Source organism: Oncorhynchus kisutch, linkage group LG1 (genome assembly GCF_002021735.2).
Source record: "Oncorhynchus kisutch isolate 150728-3 linkage group LG1, Okis_V2, whole genome shotgun sequence".
Taxonomy (NCBI): domain Eukaryota; kingdom Metazoa; phylum Chordata; class Actinopteri; order Salmoniformes; family Salmonidae; genus Oncorhynchus; species Oncorhynchus kisutch.
This window is the reverse complement of record NC_034174.2, coordinates 66,147,535-66,170,822: the sequence shown is the minus strand read 5'-3', so window position 1 is coordinate 66,170,822 and position 23,288 is coordinate 66,147,535. Positions and strand designations below refer to the sequence as shown.

General features: G+C 44.9%; 1 protein-coding gene across 1 annotated transcript; it reads right to left on the bottom strand.

Annotated features, from left to right (window-relative positions):
* Positions 1–940: 940 nt before the first annotated feature.
* LOC109889080 (junction plakoglobin) lies at positions 941–22,610 on the bottom strand. Its single transcript, XM_031830392.1, has 16 exons — positions 22,447–22,610; positions 8,745–8,797; positions 8,187–8,357; positions 7,688–7,941; positions 6,545–6,783; positions 6,079–6,280; positions 5,496–5,640; positions 5,190–5,293; positions 4,634–4,972; positions 4,171–4,323; positions 3,923–4,042; positions 3,655–3,805; positions 2,850–2,971; positions 2,459–2,501; positions 1,963–2,118; positions 941–1,775 (listed from the first exon to the last, which is right to left on the bottom strand). The coding sequence occupies exons 2-15, from the start codon at positions 8,755–8,757 to the stop codon at positions 1,970–1,972; spliced, it is 2,205 nt and encodes a 734-aa protein (XP_031686252.1). The 5' UTR covers positions 8,758–8,797; positions 22,447–22,610; the 3' UTR covers positions 941–1,775; positions 1,963–1,969.
* Between the last annotated feature and the right edge of the window lie 678 nt (positions 22,611–23,288).

Sequence of the window (23,288 nt, the reverse complement as noted above, 5' to 3'; positions counted from 1 at the left end):
GTTGGGAATGATGAGTGTGCCTGTGTCAGGTAGAGCAGCCTCCAATTTGAAACTCAGGCCAGAATTCCATCTAGTTGATTTTGGCATTGCGGTGTTAAAGTACGTTCACGTTGCAGTGCAATGTGTTCGCTCCAGACTTGATACTCGATTTAGAAATCAGTAGTCTCATACTACCTGGTTTTAGTGGAAGCCCTGGTAGGATGTTGAGTTACCCACCCTCCCTTCTATTTTTATCTTGATAATTCATTGCAGTCACGCAGATTTTAAATCTGTGACACACTGCTGTGCAAATCAAACACAATTTCAGTGACCTTAAATAAAATGGCATTTATTTATTTTTCTACTCTGCTTCACCTACAGCAAACAACATTTTTGGTTTTGTTGAATTTAGCATCCTGAGTGAGAATTTGTATGTTTTATCTGGAATAAAAATCTAAGATGTGCCCAGATCACAGCCTTAAACACCACTTGTAATTTAGGAAATATGTGTTGAACATTAATGTAGGCTAATTGAGTTATAAATCACATACTATAGCCAGATCTCCAGGCCATTGAACTTCTGTTACCTGGTCTCAGAGCCACAAACCATTTTATGTAGTGAAAGTGTCTGGATGAAAAATGCTGTTGAGGAGAATGTGACCGTTTTGGCTGAGAGACCACTGAAAATGTTATCCCGCTAGATAGTGATGCGATAAATACATGTAAGTAACTACTACCGTCCCAAGATGAGTGGCGGTTCTGACATCAGCAGCACTAGCTATTATGCATCCTCATCGGATAAAAGAGTACTTCCCCCAAATTTGGGTAGGAAAAATGGACTTTACTTGCCTATATACTATACAGAGCGAAAAAACCAAAAAAAAACAGTATGGCATTGCCCCAGATATTCTGTATTTCACACTCAATATTCCTACAGTAAAATCATAATCAATACTCAGTCTGCCTGTACTTTAATATATTCTTTATTTTCTTAAACAAAATTGAAGTAAAAACCTTTATGTAGAAAGACAAAATTCCCTGTCACTAAGGTTCTTGATTTAGGGCCTCCAGTAGACTCCCGTCTATTGGGTTGTTCTCTTCTACTGTGTGAGTCAACGTAAGAATATTACACCACAGAGTCAGTACCATCTCTAACTCCCTACTAGCTCATGAATTAACTCACTAACTTGTGAATTAACTCATGCAGACTTTCGAGAAACACAGTGGGAAGAATGTTAACAGCAAATAGTGTTAAAAGAAAGTTAAAAACAGCAGTGTCCATTACAAAGGCTGAAGAAAGCAAACATGTGAACAGGTGAGCTGTATAGTACACATCGTTGTCCAGTCACCTCTGGCAGTGTTTTCAACTACTATTGAAATCGGGGGGGAAAAAAAGAAAAGAAAAAAGGAATCTACATGATTATCGTCACAAAATAAAATCTCTTTGGCATAGATTACCCACCCGAAAAGCGCACACAACCTTAAAACGTACTTGACTAAAAACCTGTGCATCATCATCATTCTTAGAAAACAGAAGGTAAGCCCTGTTAGATTCTGAGCCCCACAGTCAGTGATAATTGCATATACTACCTCGAGGTGAGCAGAGACAGATTGACATCACTCCATTTGAAGATTCTCTGTGATTTCTCCCCTTCTTCTGCCCCCCACCCCCCACCCCCCCGCTCCTCTCTTCTTCTTCTCCCCCCACTTCCTTCTCTCCTCTTCTTCTGCTCCCCCCGCTTCTCTCCTCTTCTTCTGCTGCCCCCCCCCCATCTCTCCTCTCATCCCTTCAGTGCCTGTCGAGAGAACAGCATCTTTATTAAAAAGGGGTCCAACTGGTTGACTTGGTGTGTGACTTGTTTTTATAATAATAGGTGTAATAGGTGTAATGTAACTAATGGCTGCTTTGTCTTCGTGTGTCTGCGCCGCTTGACCATAAGAGCATGGGTACATTTGTCTGTATTATTGGGTGTATGCACTAACCGTTGTCCTAGTAGCGCTCAGCATATCCCGGTTGCCTCATGTCGTAGGTCATGCCACCGCCACCGCTTTGGTATTCAACATCGGACATCCCCATCTCTCCATCCATGGGCATGTCACCAGGGTAGTCTCCATATTGGTGGTAGCCTGCGTCTAGCTCTGAAACACACACACACACACACACTCAGATCAACACTTTGCAAAATATTTACATTTCTGGAGATGATACCCTTATATTTAATTCATAAAACAATGGGGGGGGGGGGCTCACTTTTAACATGGTTTAAGTTAACTGTTGAAGTAATATAGAACAATTGCTTTTTCTCTCCTTGTCAATACAGTATAATCATGTCAGATATTCAAATATAGCAAAGCATTAACTTTACACAGAAACCGCCCATTGGAACAGTGACTAACTAGCACATTAACCCACTGGCACACCTGCCCCATGTGTCAGTCAGTCAGTATGGGCACCTTTCCGCCAGAGTGAGTTACTCACCGTCTGCTGCATAGCCGGACTCCATGGGGACAGCATTGTGGGCCTGGGGAGGGGTCACGAGAGGTGTAAGGTCAAAATGAAGTCAGCGAGTTGCCCATACATGGTCGACAGAAACAGTGTCACACTGTCTTCTTAAATTGCATCGTCTACCTACCTTTCTCTTAATACAAATATTACACGTTTGCCATTTTACAGAAACTAAAAACATCACATGTAAGAACCTACGAAAATGTAATACATGCATTTATCAATGTTAAATTACCGATCGAAGCAAAGTCTTTTTTTCCAGTTTCATCGGAATTGAGAGAAGCTGCAATTCGTTATTAGATCCTGCAGTGGCTCCCTCCTCGCCATAGATGACACTAGAGGCCTCGAGCATAGGTACACTCACCATTTCCCAGGCGGCGGGGTCGTGCTTGAACAGGGAGTGCGTGAGCTCCACGGACACACGCTTCTTGTAGTCTGAGCTCTTGTCCTCGGAGATGCGGAAGAGAACGGCGGCAGCGTAGGTGGCTGGGAGAGAGAGGAGAAAGGTGACATGATTACTAACAGTCAGATTATCACATGTACACATTGATTGACAGACAAAGTTCGTCTATACCCAGAACTGAGATTATGTATCAAAAGGCTGTGGTGTGTAATGCTTCTTCTCAATCCTTGTCTCTCATTCAACTGAGTTAAGGGATCAGACTAAATAATTGGTCAATTATGAGCAAGAGAGAGATGAAAGCCAGCAAAAAAATGCAGTCAGACAAAAAAATAAAAAGATAACTTCCTCTCAATGGACACCAAACAACAACCTCTGAATCTATTCACATGGACCGCAAGACCCTCCAGCGGGTGGTGATGACGGCCCAGTGCATCACTGGTACCGTGCTTCTACCCATCAAGGACATCTACTGGAAACGGTGCCTGTGGAAGGCATGCAGCATCATCAAGGACCCCCACACATCCTGTCGCGAGCTATTCTCTCCCTTACCGTTGGGCAGACGGTATCGGATCACGCGGTCTGATACCAAAAGGCTCAAAGACAGTTTCTAACTACAAGCCTTCAGACTGACCACCTGCTCTGACTCTCCACACATCACAACTGCTGCTACCAGACTCTTATTATACACTTAATAAAAAGAACCTGACACTAGTGACGCATCCATCGCAAATCCTGTTTTCTGATGTTTTAAGAGAAGTGCTCTCACCGATGCCCTCGTTGTTGGAGTGCAGCAGCTCCATGAGCGGCGCGGAGGCTCCCTCTGCGTCGATCATCTCCGCAGACTGTTTGTCCAGGGCCAGCTCACACAGAGCCCCCGCTGACACGCGCTTCACGTTCTCCACTGGAGAGTACAGCAGCTAGGTAGGAAGAGGGAGACAATGGTTAACACAATCTACAGGAGATAAAAGCAGCAACATAGAGATATTGATGTCTTGAAAGTAAGAAACAAATATTTAAGAAAGAAAAACTCTTACCTGTACAAAGAGTGGGATGGTCTGCATGCTGGCGATCTCTCCCCTGTTGATGGTGTCTCTGGCCATGATGTGCAGGGCCCCTGTGCACCCCTCCACGATCTCTTCCATCCTCACGCCATCCTGAGAGAGAGACAAAGAGAGAAAGCAAGAGTCAGTCAGCAACAAAAGAGACTAGAGAGGTTAAGAACAGGGCGAATTACTGATGTAATATTTTTATTTGAAGTACATAGATCTGTTTCTACACCTACCTGGTATGTCTGCTGTGCGGTGGAGCCGTGTTTCTGGGCGTCCTGGTGGGCTTTGAGCAGCAGATTGACCAGGCGGGGGATGGCCCCAGCGTCCCTCAGAGGGGTCTGGTTGTCTGGGCACAGTGCCAGGTTACGGATCAGACCAACCACAGCCTGAGGACAAGAGAGAGGTGGGGTTAGAGACGGGCGCCATTTTGATTGTGATCAAAAAGCAACATTCTTTTTTGTTCGAGACAGTTTGTTTTACACATTTTCACCCATCTCATCATCATTTATGGTTTCTCTCCCTGTCCCTCATTTTTCCTTCCATCACATCCTAGTCTTCCTCTTTCCTTCTTTCGCCTCCTACTTCTCACCTCATAGCGAATTAAGCAGCCGGTTACGTGAATGGTTAGCCCTCTCCCTTGGAAACCATTTGTCAACTATTAATCTCCCTCTATCCCACCACCCCTCACTCTCTCACCTTGATGACAGGCCAGTAGTAGGGCTGGTTGAGCAGCTTGACAATCGCAGGAATGCCATAATGCATGCGCACGGCATTCTGGGCCACCTCGGCGTCAGAGTGGCGCGACGTCAGGTGACGCAGGGCGCACACAGCCGGCTCCGCCACATCCTCCTTCTCTCCCGCCCTCAGGACGGCGTGGATGAGCGCCTCGATGCCGTTGCTCTGGGTGACCATGGCCTTGTTGCGAGCGTTGTTGCAGGTGAGGTTGGAGAGGATGCCAGTGGAGCAGGTGAGCATGTTGACGTCGTCAGAGCTCAGGAGACCAACGAGAGTCTGAAGAAGACTGTCCAGCCCCTCCTAGAGAGACAGAGTTTAGTTTATCTAATATATTAGTGGTTCTTAAAAACTGTTAAAAAAAACATTGATGTTGCAATAAATAAGAACATTTAGAGTAAATGCAAGGGAGGTAAAAATAGCACGTTAAAGGTCAGAGGTTAGGACAAACACAAGAGAAACAGACAGCAGGATGGAAACAGTCTCTATATGTCTCTAGGTTGGAAGGTAGAAGTCTCACCTGTTTAGTGGCAGCGTCCGACAGGTTCCTCAGGGTCCACAGACAGTTCTGCATCAGACGCTGACTGGAACCTGTCAGGTGCATCCCCAGAGCCTGCATCCCACCTGAGAGGGGAAACAGAGAGAGGGATAGAATCTTTTGTCTAACTCCTTTTACTGCAAAATATGAACGTCATTCATAATCTCATAGCTTTACAACTGAAAATAAAGAAGCCCATTTCTATTTATTAAAACCACAGTATCAGTCGTCGCAAATCTACAACAAGTAACTACAAATATACCCCCTCCCTGTGTTTCAAACACTTACCAGCATCCACGATGGCAGGTTTGTTGCTGGGGCAGACAGAGAGCACTTTGAGCACACGGCTGGTGGTCCACAGGAGCTTCTCATAGCTGTAGTTCCTCATGATGTGGACCAGGCCCTCCGGACCACTGTTAGCCAGGATGATCAGCTGAGAGCGAGATGATGGGAAATGGAGTTTAACAATATGAATCAAGCGATAGCATTTCTATGAGCAGCAAACAGTGTGGACATTCACTTTTAGTCCAGCTCGTGACATGTTTGGATGTGCACAATTCCTCATTTTCCAGTAGGGATTTAGGCATTAAAAGGTTAACGGGAACATCTTCAAAGGGTCAAAACATTCCATGTATCGCTCCTGTCCAAACATGCACTTACCCATTAAATAACAGGCAACACACACAGGGTAGACATCAATACCCAGCCACACCTGTCTGATATCATCACATGCACATAAGCGTGCAGTCACAAAATTACTATGGTAGCCACACCCATGCCAAAACAGGGCTATCATTCAAACACACTCTCATTCACAATATTGACATGCATAACATCACACCCCTTACACTTAACCCCCCCCCCCCCTCACCTTGCTCTCCTGGTTGCCGTAGGACAGCAGCTGCAGGCAGTCGGTGGTGATGGCCAGGAACTTGGGGTTGCTCTTCTTCAGCAGAGGCACCATTCGCTGCAGGCCGTCGGCCAGGCGCACCGCCATCTTGGCTCCCTCCTGGTGCAGTAGCAGGTTGTGGAGGGTGGTGATGGCATAGAACAGCACAGACTCCATGGGAGAACTGACAGAGGGAGAGAGAGAGAGGGAGTTATCCTAAGGATTTAGATGAGTCTTACTTTGAAATGCTTTGTCAATCTTGTGGTTGTACGGAGCGAGAAAGCGAGCAGAAAGACTTGCAACAACTTTCACCCCCAACATGTCATCCCCCACCCAGGTATAGAAGGCCACAAAATAAGAGCTACGAGAGAGAATGCGAGACGAGAGGAAGCATTCCCACACACTACCTACCTACCTAGCCCCCCCCCGCAGACCCTCAGACTCCTACCTGAGCATGCGGACCAGGGCAGGGATGCCCCCACACTTGAAGATGGAGAGCAGGCCCTCTCTCTGGTGGGACAGGTTGTGGAGGATGCTGGCTGTAGCCCGGGCTGTCTCCATGTCCCCGGTGTTCTGCATGGCCCGCACCACCGCCGCCACCATCTGGGGGGACGCCATCAGCGCCCGGCGAGACGCCTCCTTACGGGTCAGCTGGTTGACGATCAGGGAGGCTTTGTTAACCACCACCTGGAAGACAGAGAGGGTTTGGTTAGTTTGAAAGGAGGGAAAATGCAGAGCTATTAAACAGGAAAGGGTTGACTATTGGAAAAGTACAGCAATGTGAATGACAGCCAGCTTGACTACCACCTAATGGGAAGGAGGGGTAGAGATGGGTTAGGTTTATGGGGAAAGTGTGATTACTGGTGGTAAATAACAACAATGAATGGCTGTCATTTAGACATTGATTAATTAATTCAAAATGTGGATTGATGGCTAGATAAAGAAAAATACACATGCATAGCAGGGCTGTGATCAATTCAGAATTGAAAATGCCTCAAAATCCAATTAATACATTTGAATTGTAGTAGTAAACAGTGTACAGAATTGCAATTCAAATTAATTAAAGGAAATTGAATGTGAAATGCAAATGTATATCTAGTTGATAAAATATCAAACATGTTAAATACATGCATGTAAAATGTTGTTTCAACAACAGATTTTCAGGACAAACTTCAAATGAATGAGCAAAGTTATTTCATTAATACCACACCCCCCCAGAATGCATTAGTTTAACCCTCAAGTTGACCCTAAGACATTCAAAAAGAAGCCAAACAAATTAAATCATTGGTGGAAATATAATAGTCTATTCTAAGCACTATGGTTGAAAGACTACACGAACATTGCTTCCAGAGAAGTGTGATATGTTTCTTGGTATCTGGAAGTGCGACCTGTCAGGGTCAATTAAACGTTCATGTTCTATGACAGTGCAATTTCTTTGAACAGCACTTGTACTTCCTGTTACTCAAACTCAAAAATTCTACATTCTGTGTGGCCAAATCAATCAATGAGCTGAATGGGAGTCAATTCAAATATTCTAAATTGAGGCCAACCCTGACGCAAAGACAGACGTGTCAAACAACCAGTACTGTACCTGGTCCTCATCGTTGAGCAGCTTGGTGAGCTCGGGGATGGCGCGAGTGGCCAGCTCGGCGTCGTCCTGGTAGTTGATGAGGTGGACGATGGCCGTCTTGAGGAGCTGTGAGGGCTCGGCCAGCCGCTGTACGTTGGTCATCTGGGACGGGTCAGTCTGGGTGGACAGGATGGTCGTGCCCTCCATCACCGTCTCTGGGAACATGGCCGCTCGGACACGCTGGGCCCGGGTCAGGGCATACTGAGACTCCACTTCTACAGGGAGGGAGGAGAGAGGAGGAGGGGGAGAGGGTTGAGTGGTTTGTATTTTTAGATGGTGGGTTTGAATGATAGTTCAGTATTAAGCAGTAATAAGGTGTGTGTGAATGTTTTTTTGTTGTGTACACTTTAACTCCATGCTCCTAAGTGACAGTGGTTGTTTGTAGCGGGTTGCACTTTTGAATGTTTGTTTATGTCAATTTGAGAGCGTGTATTCAAGCACTAAACTGAGCGCGTCTCACCAGCAGGGTTCTCTGAGACGATGGTGGTGGTGACGGTGCTGTACTGCTTGGTGCTGTACTCGGTCCCGTCGTCATCGGTTCTCACTGTGGTGGCTCCTGACTGGATCCCAGAGTCCCCGGCGTAGTAGGTCTCCTGCCACTCTTTCACCTTCCCCCTCCCCTCATTGCCCACTACAGAGGGAAAGAGGGCAGAGAGGTTAGAGTGGAAGTGCACTTTGAAGTAATATATTATAATATGTTCAACACACTTGTTAGTGCCCTCAGGGCTCGCCCACTACAGAGGGAAAATGTATGGGGTTATTATGGACTGCACTTAGAATAACACTTGTTAATGCACCTGGAGGGAAAGCAGAGGGGTTATAAGAGACAACACTGCACTTAGAAGTTACCTATGAGCCATTATGCGTCGAACATACTTGTTATTGCACTAAAGGGGAAGACATTGTGTTCAGTTGAACAAAGGAGAGGAAGGAATATGAGGGAGAGGAGGAATTAAGAGGAAGAAAAAAAAAGGAAATAAAAAAGGTTGAGAATAATATAGCCAGATTATGAACCCACTCTGCATTTCCATGGTGGCCTCCTGGGCTCAAACCAACAACAATGGAGAAGTCCTGAAATACACAAAAAAATTGCATTTAGATCAATAATCATCTTTCACATTTTGCTACAAATTACAATCATACCACTCTATTTTACAGTATACAGTTTACTTTCGTATTATTCTAACCGGTTTTAAGGCTAAATATTAATTAGGCCATTAGTTAAAATACATTTGATTTCATATTCTTTCTCCCAGGTAAGAATACAGATAGGTGAACGAATGCCCTCCCTCTGAACAGTGCCAGAGATGACAACGCCGAGTCAGCAGCAAAGGCTGCTGGGATAGGAGGGGAGGGTGAGGGGGCAGAGGGACAGCTGCTGGACAGGAACGCCAACTGCTAAGCCCTAGCGGCCTTTAACCCCGGGCAGAGCCTCCGCCTATACATACAGCTGTGGGAGCTAGACACCTGCCTGCCGACTCACAGTATCAGCCACCAGAACCCACTAGACAGGTTTCGTGTGTGAGTGAGTGAGTGAGTGAGTGAGTGAGTGAGTGAGTGAGTGAGTGAGTGAGTGAGTGAGTGAGTGAGTGAGTGAGAGAGAGAGAAAGTAAGTAGTCATTCATACACACCTTATTCCTCCTAAGACAACACCTTTATAGTGGACACAGTCACACACACAGTTCCTCCTCAAAACACCACACCTCCTTCACCTGTAAATACAGGCCCAACGCTTAATGACCATTTAGCACTGGCTGATTTAAAATAAACACTCCCACCTCCGTTTTTCCCCCCCAATCCTTATCAAGTCATTTTCCCGGCAGTACCTGCCTCTTATCTCTATTCTGCTCTCTTGTTGTGACCATCTATCATAGACCCGGGCTCCGAAGATGTGGATGACGATAAAGGTAGCCCTCCGCACCTCTCTGATTCAGAGGGGGTTGGGTTAAATGCAGAAGACACTTTTCAGTTGAAGGCATTCAGTTGTACAACTGACTAGATATCCCCCTTTCCCTTTCTCTCCTGAACTATCCGTCATACTTCAGAAGGAATGCACTTTAGCTGTGTTGGTTTGGACCTCATCTACTCTTTCCCCATTTAAAAGGATTCCTCTCCTGGTTCACTCAGTTGGCCCAATGTGGTTTCTGCATTATGATGCGGTTACATGCCAACTCATTCTATTGCAGCCATGTTAGCTCACCATTAACATTAAAAGGGGATATTTAACCAACACTATCTAACTGAATGTCTAGAATTACACCAATATTCTAAACATTTCTTACAAGTGTGTGAGTCTGTCCAAGTGTTTAAGCGTTTGTTTATGGGCATATTATTTTCCGTGTGTGTGTGTGTGTGTGTGTGTGTGTCTTTCACATTGCACACATTCCTAATTCCGATGGTCTTCAGACTCAAAATAACCTCTGGTGCAGGAGAAAGCTAGTTGGAGAATAACCCACATCCACTCAATATAAAACACTCAGTTTCACTTAACAAAACGTCACGACTTCTACACTCAACCCACTCAATACATGATCAATGATGGCTCGTTCTCTGCAGTTAAATGCGATGGGAGCGGCACGTGACGCCACAGTCCACTAACAATGTCACCAGTGTGTGGTTCAGATGTTTGCGGTGAAGGGAGTTACTGTAATTGAAGGGATGGGATTCTTCGCTGGACACAGACATTACTGACATGCTGTGTGTGTTTGTAAACTGGATCGGATTGTGGGAGAGTCGGTGGGAAGAGTCAGGCTGTTTAGAGCCATTCTCCCAAAGAGCAAAGGCCAAGTGTGCGTTTACACGTTTCTGTTTACGTGCATCTCATTTTTCATACGCATGAATGTAGCAGCTTGAGACGTCACAGTTCCACATGAATGTAGCAGCTTGAGACGTCACAGTTCCACATGAATGCGCCATACGACCAAGAATTAGCGAAGATCAACTACGTATGACGAAGTCTATTTATTTTGCACCGCCTTTCCTTACCGATACGAGAGTGGGTATTCCTGATGCTTTTAAACCATTATATTTACCTGCTCATTTCTAGACTCAGGCCGCAGACAAATACAATATGAAATACTTCCTATGAGGCATGAGACAGAGTAGCTTACAAATTCACTTAATATTGCCATCAATAGAAAAAAGTCGGACAAATATAGGTTTCTTTCCAAATATATGCTGCTATGGAAATGAGGTGGAGGGTTGGGCTGACTACTGTATGGCAGGATGACAGGAATGAAGGAAAGCAGATCCATTTTCCACCTTGTAGTAGCTAGGAGAGATAATGTGGCAAGTCGTGACAGCATGTCCCGCTGGCGTGTTTGTACTTGATGGGCGATGCACTAACATTCCTGGCTACCTCTGCCTTACCTTGTACGCAATCCGGGCACCTCCAGGTACTGTATTTACATATGTGATTATGGCCTAATACAGTAAATATACTATATCCATCTATGAGCTTTACTATGCAAAAGCATACTAGTTTAATCTCATATATAGGACCGTTTTAGAAATATAATTGCCATCCCTCTGGAAATCACATGTAACACAAGTTATTTTATGCCGTTCCAAAGTATTTTTGTACATGCGAGGTAGTAGAACTATTGTACCAGCGTGCATAACTATTCTTGTCTGAAATGAGTTTGGAGTTGCTCTGTGGGTCTGCCAAGCAGTGAGCCCTGTTACGGATGTGAATGATAATACCACACCCTTCTGCGTTAGCCCCAGGGCTCAGAATGGGGGATGTGTGTGTGTGTGTGTGTGTGATGTTTCAATCTCTAGAACTGGGGAGTTTTCATGCATTTCCCACAGAGACCAGAAGTGTAGTGGTGATGCGTGTATAATTCTCACTAATGAACTTCCTGTGTTTTCCCCCCCGAGTTCAGAGAGAAATTAGATTGTGTGTTTATTCTAGACCCTCCACCCAGAGAGCCCTCATGTGTACTTATCTCACTGGCATTTGGAACAACAGACTGGTGAGTCACAGGCAAGTCACCATGGGAGTGTCAGTGTGTAATATATATATATATATATATATATATATATATATATTAGTATGCATCGGTCTCACTCTAAGCCCTTGAGAGGTACTTGTGCCTAGCTCAGCTCCATTGGGAATAGTCGAGTCACAACCCAGCCAGCTAGCTAGCTGACCTATGGGGGTTCACAGTGAACAGGGCGTTGGCGTTTCTGTCTGAGCTTGTACTTTACAGGTACAAGCTGACTCATCATGGACACAGAAAATGTCTCCCAGGCTCTTTCCCCACCTCTCCTACTCTCGCTCACTCACTCTGTGTTTAAATAGAGGTGTGGCACTCATTTCTCCTTTTCCCAAGCTTGGGAGTGTCTCGTCATTTCAACTGTGCCAACTACCATTAGGTAATAATAAATTTAATTATACAGAAAAAAATTATACCATGGCAAAATTCCAAAATACTGGGCATGCTGTATATCCTGGTTCCACAAGCTCACACACACACACCTCTGGAAGATGAAAAATGAACTTCATTGTTTTTGGTGAATCTGTCAGTTTGTGTCATCTGTTTTCCTGGGCAAGGCAGCAGGTTCAGACAACGCGTTCCGATTTGATTGTCGCACTGTTGCGACACACCCCGCATCACCTTAGTTACAAAGACTTCACTCACACACACACTATACTGTTGACTTTATCTAGGTCTATCAACTCTTCCTGGTTGTCCATCAATCTTATTCTCACACGTTTTTGTAACACTGTGCAAAACAGCCTCGGCAGCCTTGACCCCGACTGTACCAGACTATAGATGGCTATGGTGATACAGTTTATATGATAGCAGAGAATAACAGATAGGAGAGAGAGAGGCATGTTGAGTGTGTTTTTACAGTGTTCTGGGTGCCGGTAAAACATCAACAGACCTAGAACTTGTGGCTCCTTCACCAAACCCCCCCCATTAGGAATCAACTGGAAATGAAAAGCACGGATTGCTTGAGCTGTGTGGACCACAAGTTAAAAGAAGTAGTAGTATTGCAATATGTCGTCTACTGACAGAAAAACACTGTGTATACCTGCCAATGAACACTGCTACATTGTGGGTAGTGACCAGGAACTGCTGTTGGATTTCATGGTGTGTACTTCGGAGTGGACTTTGCTCCTCGGCCCTGCATTCTAAGTAGTGTGGTTAATGACTGATGGATTCGCTCACTCCTACTGTACCTCGTTCCATTCTCTTTCACCACTGTACTAGGAGCTATACTTTCCTTCTCCAAACCCCTGCCCACCCCCACTGTTGTTCTTCCTAAGCTACTGGGAGAGTTGAGGATTCTGATCTTGGGTCAGTTTTGCATTTCCCCCCACTAATGGTTAAGGTTAGGATTGGGGGAGGGGAATCTGATCCTAGATATACCCAGGGGAAGCTTTACCCTAGAGCATTCTGGACTGATGGTCAGGCCTTCCAGGAAGCACAACACATTGAGGGCAGGAATGTGACGGTCAGAGAGCCCCCAGTGGACGACAGTGAAAGAGAGATGAATGCGGTTTGGCCCCATCACTCTAATCCTGGTGTGACATTCCACACTAGCCCCATACATTTAGCCTCGTTCAACACACTTTCCCGCTGCGAACATCAACCAAAATAGTCCTGAGCTAAACTCTCTCTCCACTGCAAACAAACACCATCACCTCCTCGCAGACAAACAAGTCATAATAACTATAGTCTCACATCCAAACGATCCCTTCCTGACTAAACGGGCTCACACAGACGCTGTGTCAGTGGATGATTAACTAGGTTCCACAGATGGTGTGAATACTGCTCATCATCTCCAGCCTCCACACACAGGCATGCCAGACTGGGGAGTGTCCTCATAACCCTGGCAAGGTGTGGCAGTGTGTGTGTGTGTGTGTGTAGTCTTTGGCTCCTATCTGGCAAAACACACCCATTCGCTGGAGTGTATAAACCGCAGCATTGCTAAATTTAAATTGGAACCTCTTTACAGCCCTATCCATTTATACACTGACTTGAAATCAAAAATGGCTATTAGCTTAAGCCTTGACACACTAAAAGATCCAGCAGTTTACCAAGATAAGGTTGACTGAACCAGGCTAGCCTAAGCTACACCCAAAAGGAATGAAGAGGGCTAAATGACGGAGTGGAATAACCCAGATCTCAGGAGATAAAAAAGGGTTCAATCTGTGTCAAAAGCCTGATGGGGGGAAAAAAAAACAATGGTGGAGGTGTGGCTCGAGGCATCATAGACCTTCAGTCTAAACATTGTGGGTCTCTAAAGCCGATCATAAATCTACATCTGAGAGCAGTAATACAATGTGCAGAATTTCTTTCTGGTCTCGTAGACAGAGGTTTGTTTTCTTGATCCTTGTTCCTGGTAGACTTGTTCCACAGACAGCCATAAGAGACAGAGGGATCAAGAGACTAGAGACAGTGACAGATGGGGGGAGGGGGGGGTTACAGATCAAGCAGATTAAGTCCCATTACCACACATCTGTAAAGCTGCGTTCACCATCTGTGTATAAGATGGACCTGCCTCCCCCCACACATATACTACGCACTGTGACACACACACAGATGGACACACACACACTAGGGTTTAATAGTGGGAACTGGGTTAGCAAGATTAAGATACTTTCCATCCAAACCTACTCCTGTTTCCCGGGATAAATAACTGAGAAACCAATAAATAATTTCTAAGGACCACATGATGTGAAATGGAAATTTTCATTTATAATGTCATGTCTAAAAATCAGTCTTCTCTGCAGACTTTTCTGCATGATAAATAGCACTGTGTGGTGACAGACAGCGCATATGGAGCGCAATTCACAGTGCGAGTCTTCACTCTTGCACAATACTCACCGGCCATCCGCCGGCCTCTCTCCTTAACTCTTGTGGAGTCCCAGGAAAAGCTAGACTAGAATGTAGTATATTTGCGTCCTAAGAGGGATGCAAGCTTGCTGAACGTTAAATGCTATGGTGATCGACTATAGCGGTTATTTAAAATCAGACCCATAACCATTCAATCTCGGTGAAGAGAATCTAAATCCGTCTGCATCTTATTCTAGTCCCATATTATTCACGCATGTCATTACAAAACGAGGGCCAACGATTTAACTGACGAGAACGAGGAAGCAATGAAGCAACAAGAGCGAGAGGTAATATGCATTACTCACGTCGTACAACACTAGGAGAAATATTACATAAGGTAAGCTAATGAGTCAGCCTACTAATTATACAAAATGTAAAATAGGCCATATTATATTTCAAATTAAAATCTAATTTACTAGTTTACAAATGTCCCACACCAGCATCACGTGTTCTCCCCAGCTTAATGGTTTATACAAGGTGCATAATTCCAGTCCATGTAAACAATAATACAGGCCACAGTTAAAAAGTTTACTGGATCGTTTTACATTCGTGCGTAATGTGCAGTAGCCTATTGGATAACGGCACAATCATTTGGGCTTTTTTGGGGCTCGTCTGGCTCAGGTAGCATCAGGCTTGAATTTTCATGCCGATCAGAGCTCTAATCAAATCCTAACATATTTATATGACACACCTGGTTTTGGACGGAAATGTTATTTAGCAGACACTCTTATATAGAGCAAATTACAGTCAGCGCATTCCTCTTAAGATAGCTAGGTGGGACCACCACATATCACAGGCATAGTGAGTACTCTGAATACTCTATACCCTGAAGAGGTAGGGTTTCAGGTGCTTTCGGAAAAGATGGGCAGGGACTCTGCTGTCGTAGCTTCAGGGGGAAGCTGGTTCCACCGTTGGGGTGCCAGGAAAGAGACGAGCTTGGTCCTGCTGAGTCATAGCTACTTGGTGTTGCTGAGAAATACCAGGTTACCCAGGAGAAAAAATATTTATTAAAATCGGGATGAACACTTGTAAAATACCAGGGGCAAAAAAAAATCCACACACACACACACACACATATATATATACTCTCTCTCTAAAATGGATTTGTGAGTGGTTGGCTTGCCAGCTGAGCCCCGTGGTCGGTAAGTGCTCTCTAGACATGGTACACACACAGCTGTGTGCCCCCTGTGTGTCTGGCAGGTGGTCTTGGTCCAGCTAGCCTGCTGAGAGAAAGCTTAAAGCCCTCAGGACCCTCTCACCACCATTTCCCCTTCTTATTCATACTCTCCCACTCACCCTTCACATTGTCCGCTGTGAGACTACGCAAAGAAATAGGGGTTAATTGGCCAATTGTGCAGTATAAAAATCTATACAGGAGGATGTGCAGTGGTGTGGAGCGTGATGCTAATGGATCTACTGTGTGGGCTACAGGAAGTTGTGGTTATTCCACGGTCAGACCAGGCTATGACTCAGCAGCACCGGGGGTCTGGATTGTTTTTCCCCCCCAGTCAGAGGGATAGGCTCAACGACATTTGCTACACAGAGAATCGTTTCCCATGCAGATACAACCACATCAAAAACTAAATGTTGGGCCAATATTTAGTTACAGTTATCAGTCAAAATTGAAGAAAGGTGCAGGAAACTACTATCTGTGAAGGTTTACTTTAGGTGAATGCGCCCACTTGAGTGTAGGCTACAGTCCATTTATACCAACTTCAGTGGCCCTCAACTTGAACAAGACAAAGGAGATGATCATAGACTACAGGAAAAGGAGGGCCGAACACGACCCCATTCCCATTGATGGGGCTATAGTGGAGCACACCAAGACAGTCGTGAAGAGGGCTCGACAACGCCTTCTCCCCCTCAGCAGGCTGAAAAGATTTGGCAAGGGTCCCCAGATCCTCAAAAAGTTCTACAGCTGCACCATCGAGAGCATCCTGACCAGTTGCATCAGAGCCTTGTATAGCATCTGCTTTGCATCCGACCGTAATGCACTAGAGGCTAGTGCTTATGGCCCAGTATGTCAATGGGGGCAAGCTTCCAAACATCCAGGACCCATTTACAAGGCAGTGTCAAAGGAAGGCCCCAAAAAGTTGTCAAAGACTCCAGTCACCCATGTCATAGACCGTTCTCTCTGCTACTGCACAGCAAGGGGTACCGGAGCACCAAGTCTAGGTCCAAAAGGCTCCTTAGCAGCTTCTACCACCAAGCCATAAGACTGCTGAACAATTAATCAAAATGGCCACCTGGACTATTTGCATTGAAACCACCCTGATTTTTGTCTTTACACTGCTGCTACTCGCTGTTTATTATCTATGCAGTAACTTTACCCCTACCTACATGTTACAAATGACCTCGACTAACCTGTACCCCTGCACATTGGTAACGGTACCCCCTGTATACAGACTCAATATTGTAACTTTTTATTTTATTTTTAACTTTACTTTATTTAGTAAATATTTTCTTAAAACTGCATTGTTGGTTAAGGAGCTTATAAGTAAGCATTTCACGGTAAGGTCTACACCTGTTGTATTCGGCGCATGTGACAAATAACATTTGATTTGAGGTTAGTGTCCACCCTGATATTGGAAGGTTGGGAGTTCGATCCTCGGCTGAGTCCGACTGTAAAAATGGGACCTGATCAGTCTCTGCTTTGCACTCAGGAGATAGATTGGTGGTAAGGCCCTGCGATAGACTAGCATCCTGTCCAGAGGGTTCACTCATAGGCTCCTGCCCTACGAGCTGTTCCAGCTACTTTCTTACAGTCCATTTATCAGTCCACCGATAACAGCCAGTCGATGGAACTCCCCTCTCGGCTCCACTAGCATGCCAAACCCCCACTACAGTATGGCACATTGAAAAGGCTTAAGTACACAAAGCAGGGCCCCGCTGGCAGGATCGCATGTGAACCAGAGCGCTGGCGCACATTCGCCAACTTGAAAGAGGGGGCGATATCTGATTCTGTGAAAATCCATGTCTAAGAGAACTTGCGTGTCAGACATTTTTACGTCTGTTTATAATATGCTTTCAAGAATCGAAGCATGAAGTCTCTCGGACCTAATTTTTTTTTTTTTTTAAAGAGGATTTAGGCCTAGTTTGAGTTTTGCTTACTGGACTTGATGAAATGCTTTATTACCACCCTAGCTAAAATACAGTGGCAGCATTATAAAACTGTGGCCATTCCCAAGACTTTAACAGCATGGTTTTACATTACAGCAGCTACACGGTGTCATTAGCAGTGATTCATCAGGAGAAATGCAATGCCTTAGCTAATGTTATTACTGTGTTAATTGACACAGCCCGGAAAACAGCCCGGAAACCAGCTAGCAGTCAACTGACACATAAAAATAAAACGATGACTTGCAAGTCAATGTAGGTTTTATTAGACATAGTGTTACACTAATGTCTAACCAGTAACTGATTAAATAATAATTCTAAAATATTAGGCTTACATCCATCGGTAGATGTGTCGAAAGAGTGTTACACCAGACCAAAGGGGGGTAGAGTTGGCTCCGACTGGGACGAGCTATATGGGTAATTCATGTTTACTCCCTGTACGCTCCTCTCACTAGGAATTATAGCAGGTCTGTGTTGTCTCTGAAGTGTGGAAGTGCAGACTAGGATCAGATTACACAGAGAAGGGAAGGAGGAGGGGCCAGAGCAAAGGGCAGGAGGAAAGTGTGTAGCAGTAGAACTAGGCCTCTATGTCTGTGTGGCTTCTCTGATGTAACAACGACTGAGGGCCTATGGAAGGCTGTGTGATCTATGGAAGAAGGCTGAGCCGTCATTGTGGTATCTGAAGAGTTGAGCTTGCCTCGCTTCCGGTCTCCATTGTTATAGAGCCCTCAAACTCAACTCTGGACCCGAAGCAAGTTCCACTGCTTTTTTCCCCCTCCATTGTTCCCCTCTAAAACAAGGGCTGATTTAGACCTGGGACACCAGGTGCAATTAATTATCAGGTAGAACAGAAAACCAACAGGCTCCGGATCTTGTAGGGTAAGAGTTGAATACCCTTGTTAGAGAGTAACGAGAGGCTGTGTTGTCACTGCAAGGAAGGACGATGCTGCATGAACTGATGTAACATGCTGGGCTGCTGTCCACAATCACTATGTATGGAGGTAGGACGGACGAGGAGGCTGTTGTCACACTATCTAGGGCGAATGGGAGGACGGCAATGGGAGTGAATGAAAATAAGTATTTTATAGTGAGCTTCGTTTCTCAGTTCTCGATGGGGACCATACAAGAGTTTTCTACAGAGCATCTAGAATGAATGTCTGTCGCCGTTTGGACACCGAGGTTCGCTTGGTACCATCTAAAGCCCTCCTTTAGGGTCAGTGGGGAGGCTTCACCTGCTGCAGCGTGGATACTGGATATATGCATGGCTGTGCCGGTGAGCATTGAGGCGATGCGACAGATTAATATTTCAGAAAGATCAGAGGCGGAAGGGAGGCTAGGGAGAGCACGGAGGGGATTAAATCGGAGGGGACGCTAAAGAATACCCCCCCCCACCCAAAAGATGTACCAGACATCCTTGGAGGGGAAGCTTGAGTAGCTACATTTATCTGCAGTGTTTATGATTCCACTTCTAAAATGTTCTTCACGTAAACCGTGACCGATATAAAAGACGACAGGGGACTGAAGCACAGACGGAAGAGTACAGATAACTTTCTTTCTTTGGTGGAAGTGAGGTTATTGTGAGGTGTTGCTTCCATAAATAAATGTCACCAACACGTCATTGTGCATCAATCATTCTAACAGACACTTCATATCTGTGTGTGACTTATAGTCACTCTTCTAGATAGAGGCTGATGATTCTCTTCTCGGATACTGCATATCTCGACGGTGAAGAATTCCCAGTCGTTAGCGTTCCTTTTCCACCACACCCGCACTCCTCCCTTCCTCTCCCGCTCATTGGAGTGCAATTAACGGATGAGTAGGAAGTGGGAGATGAGAGAGCAGAGTGAAGAGCGACACCACAGCAATGACTAGGAGTAATCATCCGAGTCAACATCTTGAGAAGCATTGCTCAGTGCAGGCTAAACGAACCAGCCCAACTGTAAAATCTTCATTTAAGTCACTCATGGATTCAGGAATCCAGTCCACTCCCTCCCTTCTCGTGAAACTATGTCAGTAATGAAAAAAATTATCAATGGTAATATATTCATAAAAGAAAGACAGTAATAGATGTAGCCATTTCCAGCATGCTGTCAGCAGATGTGGCGTGGTGGTTTATGAAGAGCTGTCTGATAGGAGCCGACTTGAAAATAATACACATGGCAGAGCAGTACAGACTTCCAGAGCACCGAGTGATGGGGACAAACGGTTGTTAGGCCTCCCCAGAAAGAAAAAAAAGTTGAGTGAATAATTTATATTTGTGACGGTAATGGGAGCACAGCTGTGTTGGTCACCCTGGCGATGCCAGCTTGGATGGATTCTTTCATATCGTGCCACCTCTGCCACTCCACTGATGACTGGGAAGAGGGTTCCAAGACACTTTGGGACTCTATTGTTTGTTTAATTTAACTTCATATCTTCTGTTCTGCCCTTGTGTAATGTCCTTGACATTTGCAACAGCCGTCCAATATGGAAGTCGTCTTAGTCTGGAGATAACGTATCAAAAGATAAGGATTTTTGTCTTTGACATCCTTTGTTGTTCTATGCCAAGATTTTTTAAATATATTTTTTTCTTTTAAAATGGTGGCAATGTGGAGGGTAGAAGTCAGAGTAAATCTGCTTTGAGTTGATAACAGCATTGTCTGAGAAGATATCTTAAGCACCTGCCTGGCGATTTAACCCTTAGGAGATTAGGTCGCTATCGTCCCACCTCCTCTTTAACCCCAGATAGAAGAGTCCATATCATGGCTGACCAGAAGGAAATTAAAAAAAAACAGTCTTCCATCCCCATATGTAGCCTACACATGCACGCAAACACGCTCGACCTGGATACACACATTGGCACCGAGGCCTGGTCCCACGCGTGGCCTGATTAGGTTCTGTGGTGTAACTGAGCCCTCTGTTCTGCTCAGACACCACCGGGGAGGGAGGGCAGGGGGTGAGGAGAGAGACTAAAGTCAAGACGAGGGAGGACAATTAGGTAGGGAAGGGTCACATTTTAGACATTGCAAACGTGGAACCAAGTTAGAGACACACGTAACAAGACAACATGATAATAAAAGGAAGGAAAGAAAAGAAAGAGGAGGAGATATATGGAGTTGGTTGAATCGTCAGTAATCCCTTCACCCCATGCTGGCCTAATGTAGGACAATATCAAGGAATTAAGCAGGGGGAAGGATTAGCGCCAGTATGACCCCAGCTGCAGCTGAAAATCTCAGCCTAAACCCCCCCCCCCCCCCAGAGGCAGTCAGCAGCCCCAGGCGAGCCAGACTGCACCTCATGGCACAGCACCAGCAGCATGGCAGGCCTGGCCAGGGCAGACCAGGAGAATGCACTGGCGTAGAGAATGTGTGAAAGGATGAAACTCAATTCAACCTGACATCCATTCAAAACATCAGCTGGGCTCACTGGCCCAGATTCAATATGCTGTTGAATGCCAAAAACTTGGTTGTTTTGATGCGATTGTTCTTGGTTGTTTCTGGTCATTGGAATGGCATGATCATGACTGGTGTGACAGCTCTCCATCTTGACAGACATCTGTCCAGCCCTAATACCAGGCTGTGCCATGTCAAATTTGACTTGGACAGTTAGTAAAGTTAGTCTTTGGTGTATTTGAAAAGACTAAACCATGTAAGATGACCAAACAAGATAATGTTATTTCAGTTGCATGTTGGAAGTGAAAGTGGATTTACTTGTGAAATAAAATGAGAGGATCTGTGCTCTGCTATTTCAGTGGAATAGAGGAGGTAGTAAAACTACTGTAACTAATGGCATATGGTTCCCTTTGGAAAAGGATGAATGAGGCAAGAGAGGTTCACTGCTATGGATGTCATAATGTCATCAGCCTGAACACCTCATTTGTGTCCAATGGGCCTTGATCAAAAGTAGTGCACTATATCGGGAATAGGGTGCCAATTGGGACAAAGACCTGGACATTACTGGCACCACTTCCCTTGTGGATCTGAACTGCCCTAAAAGAGAATGTATTGTAGGTGTGAAAGTCATATAAGGACATTTCGGTATCAGTATTATTAATCCTAACCCATTATGTATGTGTGAACCATGCAGGCACTCATGTCATGCCCCACCCCCAACTCACTGGGGTTGTCAAAGCCCCGGGGGGCGGGGGGCAGTGGATTTGACAATGGATGAGGGGGTAGACGAACTTCGATCATCTCTCACTCTCTACTGTGTACCCACACGGTCACACCAGTATTGACTTTCAGCTCTATTCAAATGTGCATCAAGTCAAGAAGTTGATCAATAGTTTGTCAACAAAAAAATGCGCACATCTATTTGGCAGGAACAGCGTTTGACAAAACCTTGTAGCGACATAAACCATCAGCATTTGCTCTTAAATAGGCAGGAAGGAGTAAACGGTTTCTGTTGCATAACGTTTTGCAACAGTATCGGCGTAATGAATACACCCACGATAACTAATGTCCTACTTTAACGACGTTTGGGTGGCGACTAGACACTTGACAATAGGAAAGGAACATTACGCTATTCTGCCATCAGGTTCAGAGACAAATCTAAAAATTGAAGGAGACAGAATGTCAGAGATAGGCTACATTGAATCCAGACCGGGAAGAACATTTATGGAACGCTGGGAAATTATGTTTCCAGTTGAGACAAGCGCAACACAGGAATGGAGAAACTGTGATTATCCTATCCCACTCGACTCACTTGACACGAATTTACTCTCTCCGAAGACTGTCAATACACGGAAATGTGACCATAAATACATATCTTTCTTACCTGTCAAAATACAAGAAGTTGTTTCGAATATTCCAAGTCTACGCAGGTCCACAAACAGACTTTTCCACCGATATACTTTGTTCTCTATGCCTCACCTCAACTGCGGTGGGATGATACTCAGAACAATGAGTAAAAAGGCTAACATCGGAGACTCCGCCCCTCTTACCACAAGCGCTGTCGACCCGACCCCACCCTTTAATTCTCCGCAATTTGGAATTTAAACGCAATTGGCCAGAACAAAACAAAGGTGTGTTTACTTGAGTCTACCGACCAATTAATATTAAACCTCTGTACAGTAATATTACTTTTGTTTCAACGGTATTTTTGGTCAACTACATAAATAAAACATTGTTATTTTGTTTTTTCGAATGTACAACTATGGATAAAATGTTAGTGGTTAGCATGTCCTGCTCACACAGGGTATTAGTCTACCTGTGTGAGAAAGTAGCCTACAGAATGGCCACACCTTTGGCTACGTCATGAAACTTGCCGAGACAGAAGGTGAGTCACATGGGTAGACTGGCTTTTATGTCGCGAAGTGGTGGCATACATTGGTATCACATTTTTATAGAGAAGACAGCCCACAGTGGTGGAAAAAGTACCCAATTGTCATAATAGAAAAATACTCAAGTAAAAGTGAAAGTCACCCAGTAAAACACTACTTGAGTAAAGGTATATGGTTTTAAATATACTTAAGTATCAAAAGTAAAATGATTAATAATGTCAAATTCCTTAAATTAAGCAAACCAGACGCCACCATTTTCTTGCTTTTTATTTATTTACGGATAGCTGGGGCACATTCCAACACTCAGACATAATTTACAAACAAGGCATGTGTGTGT

What these genes read in the sequence shown, in the direction of transcription:
- LOC109889080 (XM_031830392.1), bottom strand. An exon ending in ACTACTGGCCTGTCATCAAG is followed by an intron (nt 4,324 to 4,633) that starts GTGAGAGAGTGA and finishes TCTTGTCCTCAG; the next exon opens with GCTGTGGTTGGTCTGATCCG. An exon ending in CCATCCCACTCTTTGTACAG is followed by an intron (nt 3,806 to 3,922) that starts GTAAGAGTTTTT and finishes CTTCCTACCTAG; the next exon opens with CTGCTGTACTCTCCAGTGGA.